This window comes from Nymphaea colorata, chromosome 11 (genome assembly GCF_008831285.2).
Source record: "Nymphaea colorata isolate Beijing-Zhang1983 chromosome 11, ASM883128v2, whole genome shotgun sequence".
NCBI classification, from domain to species: domain Eukaryota; kingdom Viridiplantae; phylum Streptophyta; class Magnoliopsida; order Nymphaeales; family Nymphaeaceae; genus Nymphaea; species Nymphaea colorata.
Window position 1 is genome coordinate 15,186,206 of NC_045148.1, and position 27,659 is coordinate 15,213,864.

General features: G+C 38.4%; 1 protein-coding gene and 1 long non-coding RNA gene across 9 annotated transcripts in view; one reads left to right on the forward strand and one right to left on the reverse strand.

The window, feature by feature from the left end:
• Window positions 1-22,205, reverse strand: part of LOC116264078 (transportin MOS14) — a 51,972-nt gene extending 29,767 nt beyond the window's left edge. The window contains exons 1-16 of one of the 8 annotated variants that reach the window (XM_031644029.2): window positions 22,018-22,203; window positions 19,809-19,850; window positions 18,690-18,712; window positions 18,382-18,544; window positions 17,807-17,884; window positions 17,610-17,672; window positions 13,999-14,046; window positions 13,754-13,900; window positions 6,735-6,866; window positions 6,156-6,196; window positions 5,601-5,692; window positions 5,382-5,509; window positions 2,734-2,809; window positions 2,524-2,644; window positions 2,332-2,431; window positions 2,056-2,137 (exon numbers count right to left, since the gene is read on the reverse strand). In XM_031644029.2, coding sequence (XP_031499889.1) covers window positions 2,056-2,137; window positions 2,332-2,431; window positions 2,524-2,644; window positions 2,734-2,809; window positions 5,382-5,509; window positions 5,601-5,692; window positions 6,156-6,196; window positions 6,735-6,866; window positions 13,754-13,900; window positions 13,999-14,046; window positions 17,610-17,672; window positions 17,807-17,884; window positions 18,382-18,522 — 1,249 coding nt within the window. In that variant the 5' untranslated portion in view covers window positions 18,523-18,544; window positions 18,690-18,712; window positions 19,809-19,850; window positions 22,018-22,203. Of the gene's footprint in view, window positions 1-2,055; window positions 2,138-2,331; window positions 2,432-2,523; window positions 2,645-2,733; window positions 2,810-5,381; window positions 5,510-5,600; window positions 5,693-6,155; window positions 6,197-6,734; window positions 6,867-13,753; window positions 13,901-13,998; window positions 14,047-17,609; window positions 17,673-17,806; window positions 17,885-18,381; window positions 18,713-19,808; window positions 19,851-22,017 lie in introns of all 8 variants that reach the window. The other 7 variants (XM_031644031.2, XM_031644028.2, XM_031644030.2 and 4 more) reach the window with 7 other exon arrangements.
• LOC126410532 (uncharacterized) lies at window positions 6,874-13,746 on the forward strand. Its single transcript, XR_007574711.1, has 3 exons — window positions 6,874-9,232; window positions 9,440-9,568; window positions 9,652-13,746. It is a non-coding gene; the product is annotated as an uncharacterized LOC126410532 (long non-coding RNA).
• Window positions 22,206-27,659: the final 5,454 nt, after the last annotated feature.

Consider the following 27,659-nt stretch of genomic DNA (forward strand, 5'->3'; position numbering starts at 1 on the left):
TCAGATTGATCAGTGTTGACGATGGACGAGGAAGATGCTACCATAATTATAGACCAGCCCTACAAAGAGAACAAAAAAGAAACAGCAGCAGCGAGCAACGGCAGACAGGAACATACGCTGGCGAGAACTCTGGACAGCAACGGCAGAACGAGTGGTGACTAAGAGCAGGGCAGTGATCCAGCAGCGGAAGAACACCAGACCTCACGGTAGCAGGCAAGGCAGGGTCGGGCGGCCTGGGCAGAGCAGACGAAGAAGGGGAAAGACGACGGGAGACAATGTCATTGAACGACGCACGGGAACAATCGGGCCAAAAAACAGGGACCGAACAGAGTAACATCGGGCGACGCAGAGAATCGCGGGCGACGCAGCTGGTGGCGGCGACGGCAACAGCGTTCTCAGGCGATGCAGTTGGTGGTGGCGGCGGCAAGCATGGCAGAAACAAAGAGTCGCCGAAACTCCAGATGGCGTCCAGTGTGTCGCCAGGACTCCAGATGGCGTCGAGGGACTCCTACGGCGTCGAGAGCGTCGCTAGAAGAGACGCCGGAACTCCAACGGCGTCGGGCGATGACCACATCCGGCAGCGAACAGTAACAGCACGTGATTGGAACCGTCGGGCGATGCGCAATGAACAATACCGACACGAGTCTTCCTCTCACACGTCCACAACAGAAACAAAACTCGAATCAGTCACGCCAGAACTTCACGGCTCTTATACCATGTAGAAACATGAAGATCAAGAACAAAGGAATAAGATGAACACGATGTAACGTGGAAAAACCTCAGCAAGAGGAAAAAAACCACGGACGAGGAGGAACTGGCGCCCACTAGCGACCAGACTCTCTCTCTCTTAAGATTTCATTAACACTTAAGATTAGGGTTTACAATGGTATAAGTATGCCCAAACCAGGACATACTGGATCGAGTCCAGACTCGGACCCATACAACAAGATCCGTCAACACCTAGGATAAAAAGGTCTAGGCAAATAATGATATGTATTATGTACAATATCCAGACTGCTCCCTGGATGTGCCCAAGTGCACCTCGGCAACTTGCAGCTTTGGCATTGTGATTTTTTAATTTTTCATAACAAACAAAATACATAACCATTAAGTTGTAAAAATGAAAGGAAGCAATGTGAATTACATTTTGCAAAATCTAATATAATTCATATGAGAATAAAGAGCAAGGGTGTGTTGCCTACATGCATGCATGAGATAGGAGGAAGAAGGAAAGAACATGGACCTCCAGACTGGCCAATTGTGTTTATTGAGTATGGCCCAATTTGGTTTTTGAATCTACATCTAGTGTTACAAATTTATTAGTTTATATCTTTTTCTTCTTCTATTTATACTGCATAAAGCGCCTAGGCCCTAGACACTACTCAGACACCCCTGATGCTTTTAAAAACATAGACTATAACATAATCGTCCTTTTGGTTAGACGTAAGAGGATAATTCTCTCCTTTTCTCCGAGTTCTCTAAACAAGTTGAAAAACTCTATCTTATCTGCTGCAAATCTGCCTATAACTAGCATATTTAGTTTTGATCTATCTATGACCATTTCCTGTGAGGCTTAAACCCCAACACAACATCTTGGTGGACCATTCTCTATGAGGTTTGAACTCCGAACACCATATTGTGGTGTTACGATAACACCACTGTTTTATCTCCACTAGATGATTAAAGCCTTCATGGGTAAACAATTGATCAAGTGTGTCTTGCCCACTAAACCCATAAGATGGTCAGGCAGATAATAAACCACATTTTCCCTTGTAATATAATATTCATCCATAGAGGTACACATACAAACAATTTAAACTACAGGCAGTAAGAGCAGATAAGCTAGCGTCAACTTCTGTAATCACTACATAAAAGACTCCAGTACTCAAAGTTGCAAATAGAGCATGGATACATCATTTGCACCAAGCACAATTAAGGGCCTTTGGTAGGAATAACCAAACTATGCAGCACAATAGTACCTATCCAACAGAAGTTCAGAATAACAACCCTAATTAAATTCAATCATGAAAAAACTGTATAATGATTTTTGCATACCATATCTAGTCTGTCTAAAGTCCCTTCTATCCTCTTTTGAAAGATCCTCATAATCCTGTGGATACTGAACCCTGAACGCAACCTGTGCCATCATCCCAAGCTAAATTTTAACAAAAGACTCATGACATACACAAATTAATTTAGCATTTTTAATTTTGTAATTTGTACACATCAAAAACACCATGCCCTTAACAGTTAACACCCTATCCCAAATTCTTCAGACCAGAAAATTCTGTCATCTCAGAGTTAAACTACAGCACATAGCAGAACAATTACCAAAGATATTAATGTCTCAAAGGTTGGTCTAAACATTGCAATCCTCCGGTCTCTCTCAGCTCTAATGGCATTTTCAGTTCCCAATGATGAGTATGACTCCCTACAAGCATATGAGAAAACCTTTAACATTAAGTTTTTAAGATATAATAACAACAGATATGTAATAAATCACAAAAACAGCTAAATCATCACCACTCAGTCAAGCTAACTTGAAGACTGTGCCAGAAATTAAATGTCATTGAAGCAATGTCATAATCTGGATGGGCAGCGACTTCAAGTAATGCTTGTACTATCATCATTGATTCATCAGATCCTGAATAAAAAGGAAATCCAACTTTCAGGAAACGTGACACTGTTCACTTAAGAAAACAGAAATTATTTAAAAGATAATTCCTGGAATACCAGTTGCAATCATGTCCACATAAGAATCCCCCATGTCAGAAAACAAACGAGCCATGGCCTTCACATCATCCTCGTCCTTCCAACAGTACATGAAATATTATAAAATATAAACCTTTGGATTCTTGCTAGACAGTAACATGTCAATACAATTTTTTAACACTAACACTCTTTAAATCCAGCATGTATTATAAAATTCAAAACTACAAGGTAAAGAGTACAGAACATCAAGAAACAGAAGCAATATAAACCACCAAACGAAGTCCTAAAGTCATCAGCTGACGCGGGTCAACTGAATCATGAATCACATTGCAGCAAAACTATTTTTTCTTTTTTCAGAAATGGTTAGATAACCTGCAAATAAGGCAACTGCACCCGTAGCCATGCTAACTTAATGTACTGCACATACTAAATTGAGCAAGGGAATGCCAAAAGAATTCAAAGAGTAGAACATAACAACCATAGCACAACTTGTTGGACTTTACAAATTACAAAGTAAAATTGAACAAAGTCAACAAGTTTACAGAGCGGCTCAAAAAAGAATGCAACAGTCAAACTTACACATTAGAAGTTAGAACTCAGCTCCCCAAGTGAGAGCCAGCCAGTAAGGCCTTATCATTGATCTGATTGTATGTGCATCTGTTGAGTGTTGACAAGACCTAGTCTTTTAATCAGCCTAAACGCAGGAGTACACTATGTCTATCTCAACAAGGTCCAGATTCAGCATTGGAGATTATATCAGATTCAACGTACTTGGCAGAATATGGCAAATCTTAATCATCTTAATCAAGCCTTTTTGCATGGGATTGTCTTACATTTGTTTTAGACTGAAGACAATCACTATCATAACTCAAAAAAAAACATCAAAACATCAAAACTTCAAAGCTGCCAAAAAACGTCAAAGCTGCCAAAAGCCTTATTCAGTAAGATGAATGATTCATTAATTCGGTTCCCCAACTTTGCAATGTAGACTTGGGTATCTCAGGAAATTTTGCCATTTACAACATACAACTAATGCAAGATTTTTTGGTACAGTTCAGTAGGGCTTGGAAATGAGTCTAGCAAACTGCAAAAGGCATGTCTGGGCTCCATTCCTCGATCCATTGAGCAGTTCAATGTTATTCAATCCATGATTTTTGGAGAACACAAATGACATGGCTTTCAGGAAAAGGTCCATGTGCATATTTTAGACCATGTGAATTTTCTTAAAGTAGCTGGAAAATCCATTTAGAGATATGTTTCCCAAAGTTGCTTGCCCTTGTAACTCAGATTGCTCAAACCAGACCAACTACATGTCAATATCCAACTCTGCACAGGAGTCCAAATGAGAAAAACCTATACCAAAAGTGAAAACTCTGCCAACATCATAAGGACTAGTTAGCAGTCTTCAAATTATTAATATATTTTTTCACCTTCACTAAGAGACTCCCAGCTTCCTTCCAAAAAGCCTTTTTGTCTCATTCATCGCAAGGAAAGGACCACCAAATTGAATCCCTCCATACTAGCCATCAACTGAATGAAGGGTGTCACTAGCAGAGAAACCAGAGCAGAAGCTGAGGGAGACAAGGGTCTGGGAGAAGGATGAAGCCAGACCTCGCCACACCAATGAAGACAAGGGTACCTCATAAATCAAGAAAGGTGTGGGTGAAGAGGTGGGTCTGGGAGAGCTCAAGGTTTGGGAAGAAGCAACTGAGGCAGAGCTTCTGGGTTTGGAAAAGATCGTGGCAGACCACTGAGCTGAGGGCTTCCACATTATCATAGGAAAGGATGGAAGCAGAAGGTAACAGGGAATTTTCCTTCTTCTTTTTTTTTTTTTTTTTTTGGGTGGGGTGGAGAGAAGAAATGAGAAGACAGATAGAGAAGCCTGTGCTTCTAGGTTTCCGAAAACAAAAGACCTAAAAATGAGATTTTTTTAATTCTAATATTTATTTTTGTTCTACATATTGGAGCTAACCAACATGCCCTTACAGGAACTTTATTTTTTCACAATTAGCTTGCTCTTAGAGAATGGAGAGGCAAAATACTATTTTCTCACTAATAAGGCTCATATACCTACACCCTTGGAGGAGATACAATAAGCAACTCACCTGGGGTTTGAGACATAATTGAAGACAAGAAAGGGCCCATATTATGATATTATTAGTGATGAGTGATGACAATAATATATCCACCTATCTGTCCAATTTTTGTCCCTGGTGTACAAGAAAGACCTTCCAATCAGTGCAGCATTTTCTTTGAAAAGTGCCATAGGCCCATAAAATCCTAAATAGACAATCACATAAACAAATCAATCGACCGTTTGGCATTCTTCCTTCCGTTAAAATTGAAATTATGCTTTTATACATAAATCAAGGTGTTATTCATCTTACAGCTATTAAAGTGTGTGAAAAGTGCCTATGTAAAAAATAATCATGGCAACTTCTAGGTTTGCTTCATCACAATCGAGAACCTTCACAAACATAACCATTTCAGTCAGAAAATTAGAAAAGCCATGGAGCCATCAAAGGGAACAACTCCATCTAGTCAATGAGAGAACTGTTACACAAACGTGAAATAAAGTCCCAAGGACAGAAGGCGGCATCACATTTTAATTTGGAATCCGTACTAACAAAAACAGAAGAAATATCGAAATAGCTTTTCCAACTAAATACCTTAGATGGATCTTTAAATTGGTCTCTCAAACCCATTACATGAGGCACAAGTACTTGAATCAAAGGCATTTGAGCAGACAGACCACCAGGACTCTCAGATACTGTGTAGCGTATCAGTTCACAAATTACTGCAATAAGGAACATGTAAATGAGTAATCCATAAAATTGTAACAGTAATGCACATGTACTGTCCACAAATCATGAGATGATAGAGCGTACCATTTACAGCAGCATCAGGCAAGGAGTTGAACCTCAGACTAGATAAAGCAGCAACAACAAGCGGGTGTGAAGCAAGAGTAGCGGCTGAGATTCTGATAGAAAAACAAAATGCCTCTAGCTCAGTTTTGCACCACTTGAACAGAAACCAATTCCAAAGTGGTTCCCAAGAAATTTGTATGACAAAAATGCTGTGTGATTTGAAATTTAAGACAACATACATGCAAACACAAGCGATACATGCCAGAAAAGTCAAATTAAGGATGCATTAAAACATGAATACACAAAAAAGTTTTGAACAAAATGCATAAGGACGGAGGTGTGACAATAGTGATGAGTAGTGAAGTCTTGCATGTAGTAAAGTCAAATGCAGCAGGGAGGAAAAATAGAAACTAATGAAAAACCTACAGGCATGAAAAGGATAAACCATAGCAGACATATCAGTCACTAGAAACAAGTTACCAACTTTGATAGTACAAACAAATACGCAAGCATGACAAATATTTAGAGAGACAAAGAAATCAAGCAGGAGGAAGAATTTGAGTCCAGAGAACCTACCCATGGTTCAATCTTAACCAAGAAGCAAATGCTTCTAGGACCTGCCATCCAAACATGTAAACATTAATAGTCTTCAGAAATAAACATCTAAACCACAAGAAGAAACTATGATGCATATTAAAATAAAGTCAATAAACTAATGAAAAAAAGAGAGATCCTATACATCCAAATTTTTCGAAGGCAGCTACTACTTATATATTAATAGACTATAGTATAGTGCCAATTCAATATCCATAAGCAGAATGCCAGCAACTTTGAAGAAACAGTGATGACAAGGCACATGCCGCTTTCCTAAGCATGGGAAAGTCAAAGCAAGCTCAATATTCAGTATATTGACAAGAGCAAAAGTATGCTGAAAAAACATGACGTCGTTGGTACTTTATATAGGCACCAAACATACACACACAACCCCACACAGACATGTGTGCATGCACAAACAAATTGGCAGAAGTTAAAGAGCAGAAGAAGACATAGAAACACATTCAAGCAAACACAAATATCTAAGAATGGCAGTATAACAAACAAAATGCCATTCTATACATTTTTTTCTGCCAAAACAAAGTTTCGAGGATCATATACCTGCTCCTGAAACTTGGTAGCATTCAGACAATATGTCAAAAGATCAAGGGCAACACCAATGGACATCACAAGCTCATTTTGAAATTGGCGTCGTCTCTCTGGGCGAGCTGCAACCTTGTAGCTAAAAGCTTCCTGGTCACACAAAAATGACATGGCTCAAGTTGCAGAAAAGAAAGGTCAGATAGCCAACACACCCTATGGAACTGAACCAAACTCTCATTGGATGCACTTCCATCCTGCTGAAACAGTTAAGAGCTTTTCCTTGTCAATAGTATCATTTCATATCACATGCTTACATCTCCACGGGAAATATAAGCCCTACTAGTGGTACTCTATGAACCAGTAGCCAGGATCCCACTATTTTCCAACATTGTGTTGAATGCCGCACAGAAAAAATCCCACGAAACATGACCAACATAGTTCTTTTAGTGAGAAACAGACACTTCATGGTGATTATTGATGCAGAAGCGGGCTTATGGCTTACCAAGAGGTTTGAAAGTCAACAACTCTAATATCTAAAGTTTGTGATAAAAAAAATTACCTTGAAAGGAATCAATTTCAAATGTTGATTTTCCAGATAAATTAAACACATAAAGTGCATTCTATGTCACACAGACGCGCCAAAACAGGTACCACAGACGCGTCGATGCAATGTGATTACTGCTACACAAGGATATCTGCCCTCTGTCCAAGTAGGGTGCAGCTGAGTCGCTGACAACACCCAATAGATTCTGTCCATAGCAACTATACTGCCACTTCAAAGAAAGGGAAAAAAGAATTGCTTCAACTTCATCACTGGTGTCTTAATCGTCTCTCTGCTTCCGGCGACCAGCGATGTGAGCAGCAATGGCACAATGTGGGCACTGATGGTAATGCACAACTGAGGATAGGAGCAGCAATCACAGCCCCAACATTCTGAAACCCTCCGCCACAGTCCTCCCTAAAATAAATGTTTTCCCCTCTTTCTCTCACAATTCCGTAAGGGGGCGTTTGATGAACAGGAAATACACTGTTCATCGAGAAATAAAATTCAAAAATTTAAATTTTTTCCACTTAATCAAACGGAGAAATATTTATTCGACCGTTGAGCTTGATTCCCGAAAATTTTTTCCGGAAAAAATTTTCCACCTGAAGAGACGGAAAATTTTTTCCGGAAATAAATTTTTGACCGTTGAACGCGAGCGCTCCCTTTTCGCGTCTTCCTTCCTGTGCCGCAGCCCCTCTTCTTTCTCGTCGTCCCACAGCCGCGTCGTCTCACAGCCGCTCCCTCCACTCCACCCGAGTAGTGCAGCCGCGAGCCTCCCGTTCCTCTCTTTCTCGCATGGTAGTGTCTCTCTCTCTCTCTCATTCTCTCTCTTGTTCCCCTCTCCCTCTCACTCTCACTTCTGTCGCCCTTTTCTACTGCGTGTGAATGACATGGACACATAGCGCGGCAGTCAGAGGCAGCAGCAAACGGGAGGGGAACTCTGTCTCGGGTGCCCCTTTCTCCCTCTCCGGCAAATGCAGGCTGCGCTCTCACTCTCTGGCCAGCCCAGATTTCTAATGAATGACCAAATTAGCTGCTGTTTCATTTCTGTTTTTCATATGACCAGTGATGTTTCCATTTGGTTCTTAGATCGGTTTGATGTTCAGTGGATGAACCTTGAGGGTCGTCAGATTTTGGTATGGAGAAGAAAAAGGGGGTTGCTTTCTAATGCTTTAAAACAAAGAAGTTGCTTTCTTAACCATTGTTCTCACTCAATCTGAGGATCTTTTTCAAACTAAACAAAGAAAGGATAGTTGTACTTTGTTTTAGTGCAGAGATTATACCTTTTGTTTTATTTCCCCCTTTTTGCTTCAACCAAAGTTTTGGATGTCCAGGCAATTACAGTGAACGGTGGGTTACAGGAAACTGATGTCATGTTTATTCACAAGCATGGACGAAGAACTGTCTCATCTCTTAACATTATCTGCTCTACAGCAGTAAAAGGACTAGCCTACAAGTCTGGCACTGTATGCTTATTTTGTAGAATTGTAGAAGCTGGATTTAGGGTCATTGCATAAAAAATCCGATGTTCAGTCATCCAGGACTAGCCTACTCTTAATTTTGTGCTTCATTTCTGTTTAAATACATAATTTGGTCCGTTTTACTATCATTTGTTGATCATTATTTGAGGATCCAGTCATGTTCAAGCTGAGTATAATGTTTTTTAGGTTTAGTGGCATTTCGTGCCTGCCACATGCCACATAGGCTAGGTCTAATGTTAGATTGAGCAATCTGGGTCGGCTTGAAGGCAGAGGATCTCAGAGTGCTACAACACTGGGCTACCGGATCTGCACTCCATTCAGGGGCATATTCAGTGATTTCTTTTCTGATGGAGGCCTTGCCAACTAATGTCAGATCAGAGATGCACCTTCTCTTGAGGTTTTAGTTTGATGAGTACTTATGGAACTTCACCAAGCCATTTGCTCAGGAAGGGCACAGAGCCCATTTTCTGCAAGGCGACAAATGCATTCCTGTATGACATCCAGATAACTTCCCTGATTGTTGGGTTCCACGATTGCAAGCTTAGTTCCTTGATTGTTTCTTTAAGATTGTGGTTGTGTCTTGTTTGGGAACTGTCTTAAGATTTCCTGTAAAACTCACACAATTTCCTGATTGTGTACGATCTAACTATTTTCAGATTTTCTGTGTGGTAATCCATTTTGCTTCACTTTTTTGGCAGGAAATAAGAGCTCTATTTCCTTCTGACTACAACCCATTTTATGCTGGATTTGGGAACAGAGACACTGATGAGCTCAGCTACAGGAAGATTGGTATACCAAAAGGAAAAATATTTATTATAAATCCCAAGGTTAGATCCCTGATTTGCCAGCTGCTAATATGTTTCTATTTTTGTTTAATTCTAAATGATCTTCTCATGTTGAATTTGAGCAGGGTGAAGTGGCCATTGATAATTGCGTTGATTCAAGGTCATATTGTTCTTTGCATACGCTAGTGAATGATATGTTCCCCCCAACGTCTCCGGAGCAGGTTTGTTTCTCTCCACTTTTCCTTTTCTTTGCCCTGTTTTGGGTTATGTGCTTGCTTTCTGGCTGCCTATAAACAGTGGAATTGATGGTCAGATTAGTGTTGATAAAGTTGTTAATGATAATGATTGGTTGTTGGATTAGTGTTGATAAAATTTTTAGGCTTGTTGCTGTGAATCGATTTTGCAACTTGTCTTAGCGGAAATAGCTTTCATGGGTAATGTTGAATGATCTTATGCATTATATCATGTTGAACTTGGTTTTTCTTGTATATTTCTTAATCAGCGTGCTCTATATATTTCTTAGCGGAAACAGCTTTCATGTATATTTCTTAATCAGCGTGCTTGTATAGTTTTTCTTGTTAGATCATGTTGAACTTGGTTCCTCTTCCTTGTGTACGTGGTTTCATGTTCCTCTCTTCTAAATCTAAAAAAATATTTCCTTATTATCAAACCAAGAATTAATTTTATGAAAATCTAGAAATATATTTCTTTTTCATCAAACATAGAAATATATTTCTGGAAACATATTTCCAAATCATCACACACACACCAAAATTGGAATCGGAAAACTTTTTCCCATTCCATTTTTCCATTTCCTATATTTCCGGAAATATATTTCCAGAAATATATTTACAGGCCATCAAACGGCCCCTAAAAGAAAGATGAGGACACACTCTCTCTGTCTTTCCATAAAAGACAACCTCCACCATCATCCGCTTAAAAGGACTACATAGGTTGTCCTTCATGAACATCATAAAGGATAGATGACACAGACAGTGTCATCCTTCTAAAAGGATGACACACTCATTTCAACTTTTTTAAAAAGGGCTAATACCCTTTAAGATCATGGACTAAAATGGCCTTCATATAAAACTTTTTTTACAATAGTGGAAGTCAAAGAAGAAAGTTGCACAAACAAATCTTATCTCTTTAACAGATTATATACATTACATATATGTGTCTGTGTATGTGTGTGTGTAGTCCTTGAATCCTGATTCTAACTTTTAATTGTACATACCAATGTTATCACTGGCGTATCGTATCGCGTATCGGTCGGGCCGACCTATACGCCGTATCGTAACGTATCGTAAAATTAATTTTTAATTTGTAAAAAATATTAAAAAATTATAAAAAAATAGAAAAAAATCAGAAAAATTTTAAATAAATTCGAAAAAACAAGAAAAAATCAAGAAAAATGTATTTAAAGGAACATTTATCATTCATGTATATGAAGTATGAACTATGAAGTATGAATATGAACAACACATTCCAAAATAAGAAATCAGACATTCAAAAATCAAAATAACATACTAAGCAGCCGAAGAGTATTCGATTACATCACAATTCATAAGTTCAGAAGTCAAAACATATAGACATAGTTATCATCTTTCATGATCCAAAAAGCCCTCTTTCTCCAAGCTTTCCACTGTGCCCTCTACGAGAAAGAAAGCTATCTCACGGGCAAAACTTAAAGCAAATGAGGAAAATCTCTTCCTCCCACGTCTCTTGCAATGTTTAGAAACAAGAAGAGAGAGAGAGAGGAGCATATCTTTTGAAATAAAATGAAAAAAAGGGGCCATCGGACCCTTTTGCCATTTTTCCCCCGTATCGTACGATACGGGGGTGTATCGACCGTATCGTACGATACGGGCGATACGTCTACGATACACCTCCGTATCGTGTATTGTAGGCGTGTCGTATCGTTTTTGTTGATACAGACGATACGTATCGTACGATACGCGTCCGTATCGTACAATACGCGTCCGTATCGTACGATACGGATAACATTGGTACATACAGCTATGTTGTTAAGGCCTCGCCTAAGCCTCGCCTAGGCTTGGACTAAGCGTGAGTCCACACCCGTCGCCTAAGTCCACCACTTAGGCGACGGGTATATGTTGACTTAGGCGACGGGGTATATGTTGTTAGGAAATAAGATATCTTGTTGATATCATAGCTAGATTAGGTTTTACATTTTTTACATTTTATTTTCATTTTTATGTATTTTATTATTTCTTTTATTTTTCTTTTCTTTTCTTTTATTTTCCTTTTCTTTTTCTTTTCTTTTCTTTTCTTTTTCTTTTCTTTTATTTTTCCTTTTCTTTTTCTTTTTGTTTCCCCTTTGTTCTAGCCGTTGGGAGTTCCAACGGCTCCTTTATGAGCCGTTGGAACCTCCAACGGCTAGAACAACCCTCTCTTCCTTCTCTCCTTCACTCTAATTGGTTATATATATTCTTGGGCTGCCTCTTGTACAAAGTATGCTGTTTTACACAGCCATTTGACATTCATTCAATAAGATTGATATATTTCAAGTGGCCTTAGTGCCTTTTTCTATCATATTCTTCTTTAGTGACTATTATAGTCACATTTATATATGTTGGCGCCTAGGCTGGCTTAGGCTCCAACACGGCTAGTCCATGGGAAAATGAAAAGTCACATTCCCTTTCAATTAAAGTTTCTCAATTGAGTATATATCGCTATGTACTTTATGTCGTATTGATTACGTATTCTTATGTATTGTTACGTTGATTATGTTGTTATATGTATATAGTATTAGTCACTTGGTCTGTTATACATTCGGATGGTTATGTCTCTCTTTAGTACAAATGGATTACAGTCTTCTTGTGGATTTACATTCCTTCTACTAGAGATTAGATCTAGTTTTTTTTTTCTTGTATTAGATTACATTTAATGAGTAATGTTAAACTTCGTCTACTGATTTTGCATATTCAATGAAGAAAAGTTGAAAACAATTAAATTTTGATTGTTTAAGTTGATTATGCTTGTTATATTAGTACTCTCCATATTTCAAATATTAATAATGGTTAATCAAAATAACTTGACATATTAACAGAACTAAAAAAATAAAATAAAATAATGGTCATCTTTCTTGCCTATCTTTCTTGCCTAGGCCTGCATAGGCGCTAGGCGCCGTGACAACATAGACATCCAGGGACATCGAATGTGGGCCGTCCAATCTAAAATCGGACAGCCCACTCTCTCTCTCTCTCTCTCTCTCTCTCTCTCTCTCTCTCTCTCTCCCCCCTCTGGGCAACACTGGGGGAAGCCAGCCAACCGCACCAGCACCGCCGTCAAGCGACAGGCGAGATGAATCCCCCCTTTTTTGTCCCTCACGATGGACGAAAGGGGGAGGAGGAACCCTCCCCCTCCCCACTTCCTCCACTGTTGTGCACGATGGGGAAAAAAAAAGGAAAATTCAAAAAAATATTTCTAACAAGCCGTCCATCAATTTTGATGGATGGCCTAGGTTTGATGTTCCCAAATGTCATGGGGAAGCTGGCATCACGGTTCAGTTTTCCTATATATATATATATATATATATATAGAGAGAGAGAGAGAGAGACACACACACACACACAAACACACACCCCTCGCCACACCCCCACCTAAAATTTTTGAAAATTATCAGACCTGGACTCGCAGCCACACGCCACAACTGTGTAACATAGAGTGCATCTATAAACCTCACAAACAATTACTTTCAATAGATGACATCGGTCAGTAGCACATATTTCTCCATATTCTTGTAACCATGACTGCATGCTGAAGGTAGACCACAATCTGGTACGATGAAATTGAGCTTGGAATGTCATTCTTAGTAATCCACAGGATCTGTCTCATATTTAGACCTACATCCAGCATTAGGAAGGCTGACCAGATCACCTACAGTTTCATGTAACCTGAATGGGGCAAATAGAATACTGTGCACAAGTCTACTCAAGTATGAGTTCACCAATCAGTGCAGCTATTTGTATTGCTTGATAATATACTTCACATTCTAATTCGATTACCACACACTTCAATAAATGCTAATGTATAGGCATCTTTTAGATTTATATAAGCTTCTACCTACTTATACATTCATAAAACACATGATTGTTGAAACCACAGCTGTAATCATGTGATATAGATTTTAATGAGAAAAAAAAACAATAAAAAACGAGAGTGAGCTTATCGTTGGATTCTGCATAGTTCAGTGAGTCATACCTGTGGTAAAATAGCAAGTAACTCCAAGAAACTAGGCATGTAATCTGGACTGGAATTCATCTCCTGTTTTAACCAGTTAAGAATTCCACCACCACCCCAGTCTTCCATCGGAACATGAACTGCCAAAGATGCTAATGCAATACAAATCTGTCGAGGAAAATACAGTTGCACTATATTACAGTATTACTAGTTCAAATAGGTCAGTTCCTGTTTATTGCATAGAAGAAACTGCTACAAGAATTTACCTGTGTTCGTACTTTTGAAGGGCCACTTGAGAGATGCTTAAGTAAAGCCTGCATAAGCATCAGAAATCAGTAAAGACAAACTAAACAAAACTATACATTCATATGCTAGACTATTGATAAGATTATCATGTTATAGAACTCAGATGCAGTCGCTTTCAAAAATAATTGAGACAGGTGGTAAAATAGTCCGATTCCAGCAACAGCAGCTCTACTATGCCAACAACAATCTAATACCCTGTCAGCAAGAAGCCATATCAAGAAGTACATTAGTGTTCATCTAATCAGACAAATCTTTCCTGGTCTGTTTTAGGATATAGAAGACTGATCCAGCATCATGGCAGCGACAATATCGATTGAATGTGATCAAAGTTGAGGAAGATTTAGTAAATCTCCCAAGACGTGGGCACTTATGTGGAACTCACAATAACCAAGATATATCGAACCCAGAACCCAGATTATTACCTATAATGTACACATTCATTACTATTAGAGTTATATGAGGCTAGGCTGGTAATAAACATATCTCAAGAACAATTTGTGGATCATTCGAATTTACATTAGGAACTGTCATGGATATAAAGGCTCAGTCTTTGTATTCTGTGCCTTGAGGGGAGAAACCCTTGTACAACCTTAAACAAGCACTTGTGAGTGGCTTGAGAAGCATGGCATAATTGCTCACAACAAGGTCCTCACTGGAATGTCAATTTGACACTGCCTTTTCTCTTCATCTTATCTGGTGTAGTCCTATTTCTTCTGCATGTAAATATAATCATTACAGTGAATGTAAGGCATTGGAAAGAGGCATTGTAGTTGAAGAGTCACCTTTGAGAGCATACCTCCATATTGTGTTTCTTCTATATGTGTTCAATAGCCACCAGAACAAGTTTTGGTGATACCACACGTAAGGCAATTTTCGAAAATGGTTTCATTTCAGATTAGGGGAAGAAAAGATAGAGCATAATGAAAAAAAAAAAACTATTCCACCACGAGCAGCAGGACAAAAGATGGAGAATAAGGATGAGAATATACGTAAGCATCCCATTGATTTATCTGTTTCGGCTAGGATGTGAACATACCAGGGAAAACTTTACAACGAAGAATTGAAAACTTCAAAAAGTCTCAACTGCCTAAATCTTGAAGAAGATTATTAACTAGCTACTAATCTGTCATTGACATTAATAGCAAACTAATTTTCATCACCACTTGCAGGTACATACCCAAAATTTTGGCTGTAAATTGTAGGAAAAAATAACAACATAATATTTATTAATGGTATAATCCAAATCACTTAACTTTGGAACTTTAGATACTTTATTTTTTCTATCTCATGAGTTCTGCCCTTTCTGTGCTTAAAAAGGTATCTAATTAAAAATTATGCTTCATTATCATAACTACGGATGTATTGAAAGCATTACAGCATTTCGATTTCAGGGTCCCATTTTGGACACAAGAAATTGCAGAATTTTCAAAATATGCAAGAAATAGATGGCTATTGTAGTATGTACACATCATGCATACCTTGTGAGTTGTGACTGTGGTAATGCTGTCTCTTGCCTTTAGTATATTGCTACGCACCACATGTACTACAGCAATTACCATGTACATCGATTGACGTTTTTCTTAAAGCCCATTCTGTTTCTTTTACAAACAAAGAGAATCTTTCACAGACTAGTTGATTTCATGCCAAAGCTACTCAATTACTCAAACATGATCAGCACTTTAGTTTATGAAATTCAGTTAAGTATTGTTTTCAGATGTTCCATCATGAAGACCTGATGACAGGGTTTACAACTTGTCTGCCTATTTCTAGAATGCCCTTCAGTCTCCTCTGTATCAATGTCAAGTTCAGATTGTAAAAAGCTCAACGAATAACTCTTATTGACATGAGAGTGACAAACATCCCAAAAAAATCTCAAAGCAAGGTCATATTTCAAAAAGGATGCATACGATTGAAAAAGTGGCAACGGTTTTTCCTGCTCAAAAGGATAAATTGCTTTTCTTGGTTTTAAAACCTAAGGTAGGGCAACCACTAACCCTCATCTAGGTAAAACTGCATATTGGAATATGGATGGAAACATAGGCATCTTTAAGGACAGCACCGAACACATGGATGCCTCATCTATTCAGTCTCATCCAGTAACATGTATGTGAAATGAAGGCAAATTTTTCTCCTCTAAGAACAAAACATATCCCAGACAAAGTCCACATGGGAGTGCAATAGACTCAATCCTAGTGGAAAGCACTTGTTCATTTTCGTAATCCATGGCTAGACGATGGCAGATCAAAGGCATCTGGTAGTGAACACAAACTTGCAGCCAATATCTGGAATAGCTCAGTTTAGAGTTTAGACAGACCCTGTCGAGAATAATCGTCGTTATTTCTTCTCCTTTGCAACGGTCAGATGTACCCATGCGGCTGAGGGCCAGTGAGAACAAAAATCCACCATTGGCAACAGACAGTTTTAAGAATAAATTACAAGAATCAGTTCACCCAGGAGGGAAAGGTAAAATTTCCTCAAAAGTCTAGGGACCTTATTATATATGAGTTACATCATGTAACCTGTGTCTGGGATCTTTCGCTGTATTTTACATGTACCTTCCATCCTGGTAGCTATCAGTTGTGGTAAACTCACAGCAGGGTCATCATAATCCTGGAGCTACCACAGTCCTCTGTTCTTGGACTGAACAACATGGCCTCCATTTGGCTCAATCAGATAAGATCCTGAATGATAGGGTAAGAATATCATAAGATGATACCCAAATATCTCCTACCAATGTGGATCCATAGGACGTCAGCAGGACTATACACATGATGGAATGCACACTTTTGCCTGGACTAGTATGATCTTCCAAGCCCAGTTGTCAATTAACAGTCCAATAACCATGCTTGTGGTCTAACTGTCATTTATCAACTTTAGATTCTTTATGTGTTCCCTAACACACGGTTAAAGAAAAAAACATGCCTTTCATTTTCTTACTTTCTACCTAAAAACTATTTCAGAATACTACCACTGCTAGTTTTCGGCTTTCTGCAATAGAAACATTTCAACCTGATCTCTTAAAAGCAGCCTGCCAACAAAAGCCTTTAACAAATATTCTTATACAAATATGCATGACAGGATGGGAAGGGGATCCAATTTTCCTGTCACATGCACACAGGAGGAAATGCAACCACTCAAGTAAGGACCTTTCCACATTTTATAAGGAGCACCTGAGAAAAGTAAAGTAAAAAATGTCCTAAAGCAGCACGTTCTCTTTGATCTTTTCACCATTATTGGGGTCCCACATGGCATAAACCAGACTGGACGAAGACAAATTTGATTGTTAGACATAAATGTGACCATGTCAAGATACAGACACAGACACATGTTAAAGGCAGTTGTTTACGGTTACATCCTTAGTTTGAAAATCAAACGCTATTGTCTGTCAAATTAAGAGAGAACCAAGAGACAAGCCATGATGCAAAAAATAAAGCAAATAAGGAACCATATTGTCAAACTTTAAAGAACCATGCATTTGATACATTTTACTCTCCAGGCAAGTAAATTGACATGAACAGTGGCAATTATGTCCTTCCAAGCATGTAGTAACCACTTTGATTGTAGTACGTACATATAAGGAGTCTCGTAAAGGACAAAATGCAGCAGCAGGGAGCTCCTCAAAGTCACGTTGGATCTGCCAACATGGAAAAGATTTTTTTGCCTTAAAGAACAAACAACAATGATTACACTGAAGCTTAATATAGGTTCAAAAAATAAAGACAAGAACAAAATAAAGCACGAACTCTTTTCCTTGAGGCACTCATTTACCTTTGTTTTCAAAGTCTGAGAACAGAAAAGGAGAGTTTCTAGATTGCTATTTGCATCATGAAGTAAACTATCAGAGACCTGAAATTGGAACCACAATTAAACAAATTATGCTTTTCTTCAGCCAAATTAGTTATTTTCAAAAAAGTAACTTTCAGAAAAGCTTAATCTGTGCATATAGTTAATAACAAAGGAATTTCCAAAGGGAGGAGAAAAAAATTTAACAGCATTTTTGCTTCCCACAGGGTTGCTCAAAAGGCTCCATACATTCTATCCAACATGGAGCCACCATCAGAAGTGCTTGATGGGCCTAGCACCAATATACAGTAGCAGTCTGAAAGGCCCATCAAGCGCCAGCATGCCCCTGGGAACCACCCCTGCGCCCCCCTCCCCTCCCCCCCCCCCCCCCCACCCAAACCCGAAGGGGGCCAAGGGGCTACCTATGTTCCCAATGGTGTTCATCCTCAATCACAGCCATCTTGTCTACTGTTCTCCATTTAGAAAAAAATATTTTTAGAAACTGAAATCCGCCAAAAAATGACACAAGCGCAAACAGAGAGATGGAGCAGAAAGTCTACCTCCCACGCAAGTACGCTATGTTGGAACTCCTGCAGCCAATGATTAGCTTGGTTGCGAACACTGGAATCAGGGCTACGGTAGAGTGCAGTAAGGGCTTCAACTAGTGTCTTCTGTACCTCTGCAGCAGCCATGGCTGGCATCCCTTAATGTGCTGGAAGGTCTCTGGTGAAGAATGGTCACTTGTTCAGTTTTCTTTACACTCTCAGCCCAGACAGTGTTACATCTGATCAATTTACACACTCTTGTCCCTCTTTAAATCAACTATCTCTTTAGAAAGAAGCCATGTATTAAATGCCAACTTAAATACCAGAGACACCCAATGTGCAAGCCCTGTGATAAGAAGCAGAAAAAAGATGAAAATGATGTATAAATGTGTGACCAACTACGAAAGGCACTCCAGAACATGAATTACATAAGAGCACAAAAAGAGAAAAGACAAGGAATGCCATTCGAGAAGGCATTATAGTCAGTTGTGGTTGTAGTCTGTTGGGTCTCCCTTTGAAAATAGATAAGGTCAAGGAAGCTCTAGACACTGAAGAGAAAAGGTATTGAAGCACATGTGCTTTACTTCCAAGTACGTTTTGGGCAAAAAGGCCAAAAGAAGGAATCAACAATTAATTTTAAGTCATTATAAGATTATGAGAGCATCCAAGATTCGTGTTTCTAAAGCCTAGATCTAAACCAACAGCAAGAAAATTTGTACCTAAATGTTGAAATAGGAGGTCGTTATTTGACTGATTTGTGTTTAACCATAATGGAGGTGGAAGATTTTCCACAAAAAGGTAGATATCTGTTCATTTACATTGTTTTAGGCTTTTAGCCATTGCTAACAGCTTGAGAAAACTTGAGGAGAGGGTACCTGCAGCACCTTGATTTAGGATGTTCACTAATATTCAATGGAACATGCAAAGATGCTCATAAATGACTGCACATATTCACATGCGACTGATAGTGGGTACCAAATTGTAAAAAAATGTCATGTTGACCTGGCCAGCTATTGTTGGCTGGTGGCCCTCTATAGAAAGACGCAGAGAGAGAGAGACAAAGGCAGGTAAATGGGGGTTGAAAGACAGGGAAAGGGGAAAGGGAGGGTCACTAGACGGGTAAAGGGGCAAATGTCAATCTTTTTTTTAACGAAAACAAACAGTGTCTAAGAAATAGTGTCACCCCTGCCCTATGGAATGAGGAGAAAGACGTAATTACCACACAGAATTCAAAATTTAACAGTCATTAAGACAAAATTCAATTTTAAAGTTGCAACGTGAACTGAAAGCTCAAATGCAATGCCTATTTTCTCATTTTTTGACCAAAAATACATAGAGAATACATCCGCGCTTTTCTACATGCCATGCAAATACATAATTAACAAAAGACAAATCTACATTGTACTATCAACAATGGCAACTTGGATGGCTCAACCAATTACCTGTTACTTAGCCGCCTGGCTCAAGAGTTCTATCTCGTTCAACTGAAAGGGGAAGTACTTAAATAATGAGTCCTAATGACTCAATGAGTAGATCAACAGCTTAATTCACATAATTCAATCAAGATTTGCATATAATCAAACATAAATAAGAGCAGACTAAACAAAACCATCACAATTCGATTTCTTTAACTTCTATGTTAGACTAAACTTTGTTCCTCTTTGTTTCTTGTTGATTTTTTTTTTCTTTTATTACTTTCTTTTTTATACAACTATAGTTGATTTCAGCTTATTCTTGAGCTTCTTTCTTGTAAATCTGCATTTCTTGCACATATTTCTCCCAATGTTCGCTCTATCACCTCAATTCAAAGGAAGACTCACTCTTCACAATGAGATTTCACTCTTGAAAGGCTCGCTCCCTCGTGGAATCTTGCGACTAACGACCATTCTGTAATCAATCTTCTAAGGATTCTTTTCTTTTATGGATTTCCAGAGTTGGCAACAAATTAACTAATCAGGGAATGCTTAGAGGATCCTCATCACCCCTTGCGGGCTCCACCTTTATGGGTTATTCGTATTTGGCCATCGCCCTTAGGCAGCCCTCGCGACCAGTCACGATTGAGACTTGCTTGAAATTTTTATTATTAATTCATATAGATCTTTCTTCTTGTCGTCAATGCTAGTATAGAAACTCAGTGTTGAACTGAATTATTGTAATCTATCTGAACCATCAATGCTTTCAGCCTCAACAAGAGATAACTGTTGTATAATATAATTTGGCATATTAAACATAACTAGGATCTATCTTGCAACATCAGTTCTATCTAAGAGTATATCAATCATGCACAAGATTACAAAAAGCATAAGCTGCTCATATAAAAGCTCCAGATACCCTTTCTTAATCTAGGCATAGTCATAATAGGCAAAAAATGATCTGAGCAAATTACTAACAAGCTGAATTGTTGTCAACAGTCTCGTTCATAAACATCTTATTTTCGACAAGACATTAGCTATAGTATACACGATTTAGCACATTTAAACATGTCTATGTTCTAGCTTGCAACATCAACGCTTTCTTATAACACAGCTCTACTGTGCATAAACTAATCAGTTAAGCATAGACTACTTATGCAAAATCTCTAAATAACTTTACAACATACTTCCTTACTCATACCCCGTTCTAACCTCTTCCAAATAAATCCAAACTCGAATTCAAGAGAAAACTTTCAAAATCCCAAGTTGTACGTCTCATTTAACCCTCTTTTGGATCAAGAACTGCCATTGCTACAAAAAAACTCACACTAGGACTACTTAAAGCTAAGATTCTTCACCATAAATCGACAAAATAGTCATCCAAACACCAATCTAGGATGAAAATCAGAGGTGAAGCGGAAAACTAAAAATTTGGGCTGAACCTTACCTCCCTGCCGGAGTTTCCCCTCTTCTCAATCTCTCTCTCGTCAGCTCCCTTCCTTCGCGTCTCTTCCCTTCTCCCTCATTTCCTCTTTCCACCTCTCCATCTCTCTCTCTCTCTCTCTCTCTCTCTCTCGCATTCCCTCTTTCACTCTTTCTCTATCCGTTGTTCTCTCCCTCGCACTCTCTTTCACGTTCTCTTTTACTCCCCCACGGTCCTCACGAACTTAAAAGGGAGAGATTGATGCGGTAGGGCTCAAAAGCCCTCTTCCTCACAGTTTTATAAAATCGACCCATCCTTTACAAACTTTTCTAAAAGCTACGGGCGTAACACATAGTCATAAGAAGTATTGGTCATGAGGGCATTGAGCCATTGACATGAAACACTAACAAAGAAGTGGGCGCCATTTCATCTGGAAAGCAACAAGCTATGATATTCTCTTTATTGTTCATAGTTTTCAAATAAATACTACTGTTCACAAACTATACCAAGCAAAGTGATTTACAACCTCTAAAGAAATTGAAACAAAAATATTTGCGATACCCTTTTTTATCGAGCTTCACTTTATCCTTCATCACGGCGATTCACAAGATTCGCCTCAATATCCCACAAAGCAAATACACGTATACGAAACAGATAGAAAGTAAATAAAAACGTGCAAAAGACGGAGAGCCCGGAAAGACAGCAGCGGCAACAGGGTTTATCCGAGCTCAGAAGATCGCAAGAAAGCCCAACGCAAACCCAATGTCGGAAAAACCACAACACCCAAAATCACAAGAAAGAAAACCAGACAACCACCTTATCTTGCGCTTTTTGGGTTTTCTCCACTGAAGCTCCAGAGACACCGCCGTCCTCAAGATTTGCGCCGACGAGTCGCGGGTCGCCGGAGCAGGTTGGAACCCGGTTGGGAACAGTGAACCCTCGAAGGCACGAGGGAAGAGAGAAACGAAAGCAAAATCAAAGCTCCAGAACGACACTCCCTCGTAAATAATTTTACATAGGCCCGCAAGTTTCAGAAATTTTCAGAGAATGGTAGTACTTCATAAAATTTCAAAATTGCCCGAACACGGTCCAGAAAACTTTCAGAAAAACTGTCAAATTCCAATTGAAATTCTTTTCCTTGCACGCTCATCAAAATTTTTAGAGAAGATCGTCATCAAACCTTCTTTCGATTTCTTTCCCAGAATCATCGTCTTAGAACACGTCGAAGTCCAAGAGATACAATTCAATGAAAGCAGCGGGAGGGATCGTTAGATAGAAATGCCGAAGGCGGTGCCGGTGCTATGAGGCATTGATTGTTGCGGGTCACAGTGCAGACCGGCGCCATGAAAAAGCATAAAATTTGTAAGGCTGGTGTGGGCTGGCTTCGCAGATGATTGTGAACTAGTGACAACGCGGAGCAGTGTGGATGATTGTGAAGAAAATGAAGCAGGAATTAGCAAAAAAGGTAGATATTTGGAAAATAATTGTCTCTTGAAGCAAGTTATACATTATTATGCCAAGGGCGGAGGCAGGGGCCATGACTTATTTTTTTAATAAAAAATTTTAAAAATATATATTTTAAAACCATCATGGTTGAACTTTCATTTGTGCAACTTCAATAACATGAGCAAGATAGGAATTTTTGGCAAGCTTAACTGGTGGCAACTGCCACTTCTTTGTTTTTGCTGCTTCCAAATTGTTTACTGTGGAAACTAAATATTCTCCCTCAAGTTATGGAAACTAAATGTTTTTTCTTTATTTGGTTATTATTTCATAATCGTCTTCTTATTAGGTTTGCTTGTGTAGAGCGAAATATTTTGACTATTGCAAAAAAAATACTCTGCATATCATCTAATATTGCAATTCTTCTCAAGTTATATGGGCTGGCTATCTTTATAAGACTAAATTGTTGAAGTTTAATACAACTACTTTGGAGTTTTGACAGAAGAATAATATCTCTAGACATCACTTTTTGGTTAACAATATGATTCTTTGGTCTACTTTCATTTGTTTCGCTTGTTACCATATTTAGAAGTGGCGAAATCGAGTTGTATTTGAAGAAAGTGTAGAAATTTTTATTCAATAAATTTAGCAAAACACCTCTCTACTACAACGTGAGAACATGTCAAATATGTCATTGCCACCTCCTAGTTCGCAGCTTTCTTTCTCTAAAAATAAAGACATATACGAGTTTAAGGGGAGGGGTTATGCGTTAGTAATAAGAAGATACGAGGAGTGATAAGAAGGGACATGTAGGCCACGTCTGCACAAATATTAAACTAATTTATTAATTCATTAGTAATAATATTTTTATTAATAAAATATATGCAAATGGTTAGCGAACATACATCTGCTCGTTGCCCAACCGTTTGAACGTTTAATTAAAATCAAAGTTGAATATGATTGGATGTTATTTCCTAAAATTGGATCATATCCGATTTCCTTACTGGTTCGATGTTTAACTCAGAAAAAGCAGTTTGGATATCCAATCCCAATATGATCTATCGACCTCCCTACTTGAAAATGAAACTTTTATTTATAGTAATGAATGGGAAAAAAAATAAAACAGAAAAAATAAAATAAAAATGATTATAGAAATTAGTCAAAGATGGGAAATCGATCTCATGAAAACATTTAAACATCATGACATGGCACTTCTAGTCGGCCTCCACAGAAATAAGTTTGAAACCGATTTCCTGATAATTTTTTGCTTGGAATTGTTAGGATTTCATGTATTACACATGGATTTCGTTGCTGTCCTGATCATTGCAATCAGAATCTTTTCCGGCGTCAGGCGATGGAGAATTGTTAAAACCATAATCGAGATACCTGCTTTTGCGGTGTAACAGCATAATGATACATCCCGATACCTCCTTCTGCATCTTTTCACTTGGGCAACGACACAGTTTGTGAGATAAACCGAGGCGAATCAATTGTTGGTAAGACTGCATATCAAATTAATAGAGCTGAATTGAAATATTTCAAAATGCTGGCACGACATAATTTAACACTTGGTAATGCTGCCGCATCTTCTGATGAGGATGCATCCATGGAGACCGGGGCTATGGCTTCAGGTTCCCCGGTCTCTGTCGGGATTGGATGTGCCTTCCCCCCAGGAAGCGTGCTACTGCTAGGACCCTCCTGCTTGTTGCCGAGAAATTTGTTGGTCCCCCAAGGGATGTCGCCAGATTTGGATCCCATGGCACGTACCGAAAAAATTGGATATGAAAAAAAAATTAATATTAGATTGAAAAATAGATTGAATTTAGTTTTCACTAAATGTCTTAATATCCGGTGCTCTTACATTTTGAAAATCGGCCATATTTGATTCAAATTTTGGATTTAAATTCAGATTTAAATGCAAAAAATATATTCAAATCTGAATATATGAATATCGATAAAAACAAATATGGTTTAAATTATATCTCATTCCTTTGACATCCCTAACCAATAGCCCAGTAGGGAGCTAGAGAGGAAGGGTGGAAGTGAAACACTAGTTGATGTGCAAAGGGTCCTAATTCAAGCACCAACATAGCCTTGGACCCTGAAGTCAAGGGGGTCGAGGCCCTTGTTCTCACTAGGATGGTGCAGCTTTCATATCACATAAAAGTCGCCATCAACATATTGCAACGTTGTCATCAGCTTATTCGCTACAAGAGGGTGACACCAACCTTGGAATTTGGCAATTAACTATTATGTCGACTTCTATCTAGAGTTTCAAGTGTCATAAATTGAAAAAGAATCTATTCATACCCAAATTAGTGTAAAGAATAAGCAATATTGTCCCACCAATTGAATTTTAAATGCTTTTGCTGGTTTGCAGCAAGCAGAAACTTCATCTATGTTGTTACGTTTTATTATATAATGCTGTTTTGATACTTCAATGACAACTACTTTCCATGTTCATAGCTTGGGTAACATGGTTTTTGGTTTCCATCTTCATCTCTTCTCTTATCTTGACATAGCTTTCGGTGGCCTTTTATGTCAACCACCATCCTTGAGCATGATTATCATCTTCACTTGCCTTGATCTCATGCCATCTGGTCCAATGTCTACCTCCTTCTTTATGGGTGCGTTTGATAGTCTTGGATTTGAGATCCCAAATAATTTATGATCATTAAAAATCTCAGATCCACAGATTTAATGTTGGACTCCCATCCATCTGACCTTAAGCAGGTGTTTATGATTACCTCATATTTGACATCCATGGATCCGATGTGGCATTGACATGACATGCTTTCACTAATATGTTAAAAAATTCTTTGGTCCATCAAACAAAGGATCTTAAATCAGATCTAAGATTCATACTTAAAATCTTTATTTTACTTCTTTGCATTGAAAAAAAAAAGTAGGATTTAAAGATCGGAGGAGAAGAGTTCGATCTTAAATCCATGGTTCTTGAATCCTAAGGAACTAAAATCAGAGGCTATCAAATGACTCCTAAATTTAATGTTTTGACCATAAACTGAGTATCTCAAATCATTTTTTTCAAAGTCAAATTCACTATGGGTTAAAGATAAAAGAGATCTTAAATCAGGTTCGAATCTCAGTTCTTGGCTATCAAACACACCCTATAAAAAAAATTACTGTAAAATGCACACGTCTGGATGCCATATTTCTCCAGTTTCCGTACGCAACAGAGTTAAGAGTCGCCAATCTTCAACTTAAACATTTTCTAACTGGCATTAATTGCTTTGAAGCACATATAATATTGGCATAGCAACCGAACGCTTGAGATGATATCCTTACGACACCTGAACTTGACCGATTATTTTATTGGCTATCTTCACCAGCTACTCCGTCTCTTTTTCTCCCAGGGTGGTGGTTGTGGGGAATTAGATCACATTTGAGGCATTATTTGCTAGGAACAATATAAATTCTTTTCTCTCATTTTCGAAAGGGGGTTAAAAACAACAAGAAAGAAGACAAAGATTTATGTGGTTCGAAACAATAATTTCCTACGTCCACGATCTCACAGATCTTTCACTATTTACTCACATACACTCTCAAAGAAAAAGACTTAGACAAACTGCGGCCCTCCTCTCAACATAAGGATCTGCGGTATTGCATATGAGTGTCCAATCAAGTTCCATACACTAACATTATTTTATTCAAGTCAACGGCTGATGAGAGTAAGGTGGGAATTAAATAATGGGGACGAATGGTTATAGACGATGAACCTGGAATCATGAGATGGCGGATTGTCTTGACCTCGAGTTTCTAAATTGACCAAGTCGGTGTTCCTATATCAGCTACTACTGCAGGCTGTGTGAAAGCTGGAAGACGCGGAATCATGGTGGTTTAATGGAGGACACACACAGTTGCAAGATACTGCAGCGGAGCAGCAGATACGTCTGAGAACTGATGGCGACTTAGCCCACAATGTGATTGTGTGAGATATGCACTTGCGTCAGTCGGACGCGGCCCTTGAAGATAAAACTCGAGAAGTCTACTGGATTCCCTTTGAAGAAGAAAGTTCAGGCTTTGCTTTACAATGGAATTATTATTGCTGACGGGGGCCAGTTTCCGCAATGGAGCTATGATTCAGTGGCTGATTCAAATTTGAAATTCCTAGTCCACTGAGAGAGAGAGAGAGATGTGAACTTGGTCCCCATTGATGGCCTAAATAACTGTTTTCTTAGGTGAGATTTGTTCATCTCTCGTTGAGAATTATTCAAAATGATTTTACTTGATCTGCAACAGTTTTAAAGTTAAGACAAAAGGAAAAAAAAAAGGATTGTTGTTAGTTTTTATGGATTCATGCAACTACAGTGGTACACAAAGAAATCTTTCTTGCAGATATCAAGCAGTATCCCTTAAGGGTTAAACCATCGAAGGCTCCGGCTAGGAGTCAACAATCAAATCATCACTAGCTGCAGAATTGGAAATGGACGAAATGCTGGGATTGGATTGGGTGCAATGAAGTTGCAAAATTTCTCTCTCTCTCTCTCTCTCTCTCTATATATATATATATATATATATATATATATATATATATATATATATATATATATATATATATATATAACTTTGTTTAGATTGTTAAATATCACGCTTCAGAACTAATAAAATCAATTAATTTGCAGTACATGCAGTAAAAAACTTATTACAAATTTTCATGTTTTAAACCATGTGGATCACATTCGTATAGTCCAGAATCTCGAAAATACACTAGAAATTCGAAAATACACTAGAAATTTGACTTTTAAAGGGTAAATTCTCAAACCCACGGTATCCAGAAAACAATGTAAGGAGGTGTTTGGATGACACTTTAAAACCCTAATTTTAGAGTATTTGACTGTCATAAAAAATGGGTTTGAGGAAAACCTAGCTTTCACAAAAACTGGTTTTGTGAAAGAGAGCAAAAACCTGCTCCCCATAGATTTATTCGGAAACTAACTTCAGGCGCGTCGCTCAGACCAAAAAACAAGGTTTTTAACACTCAGTGAAAAATTTAG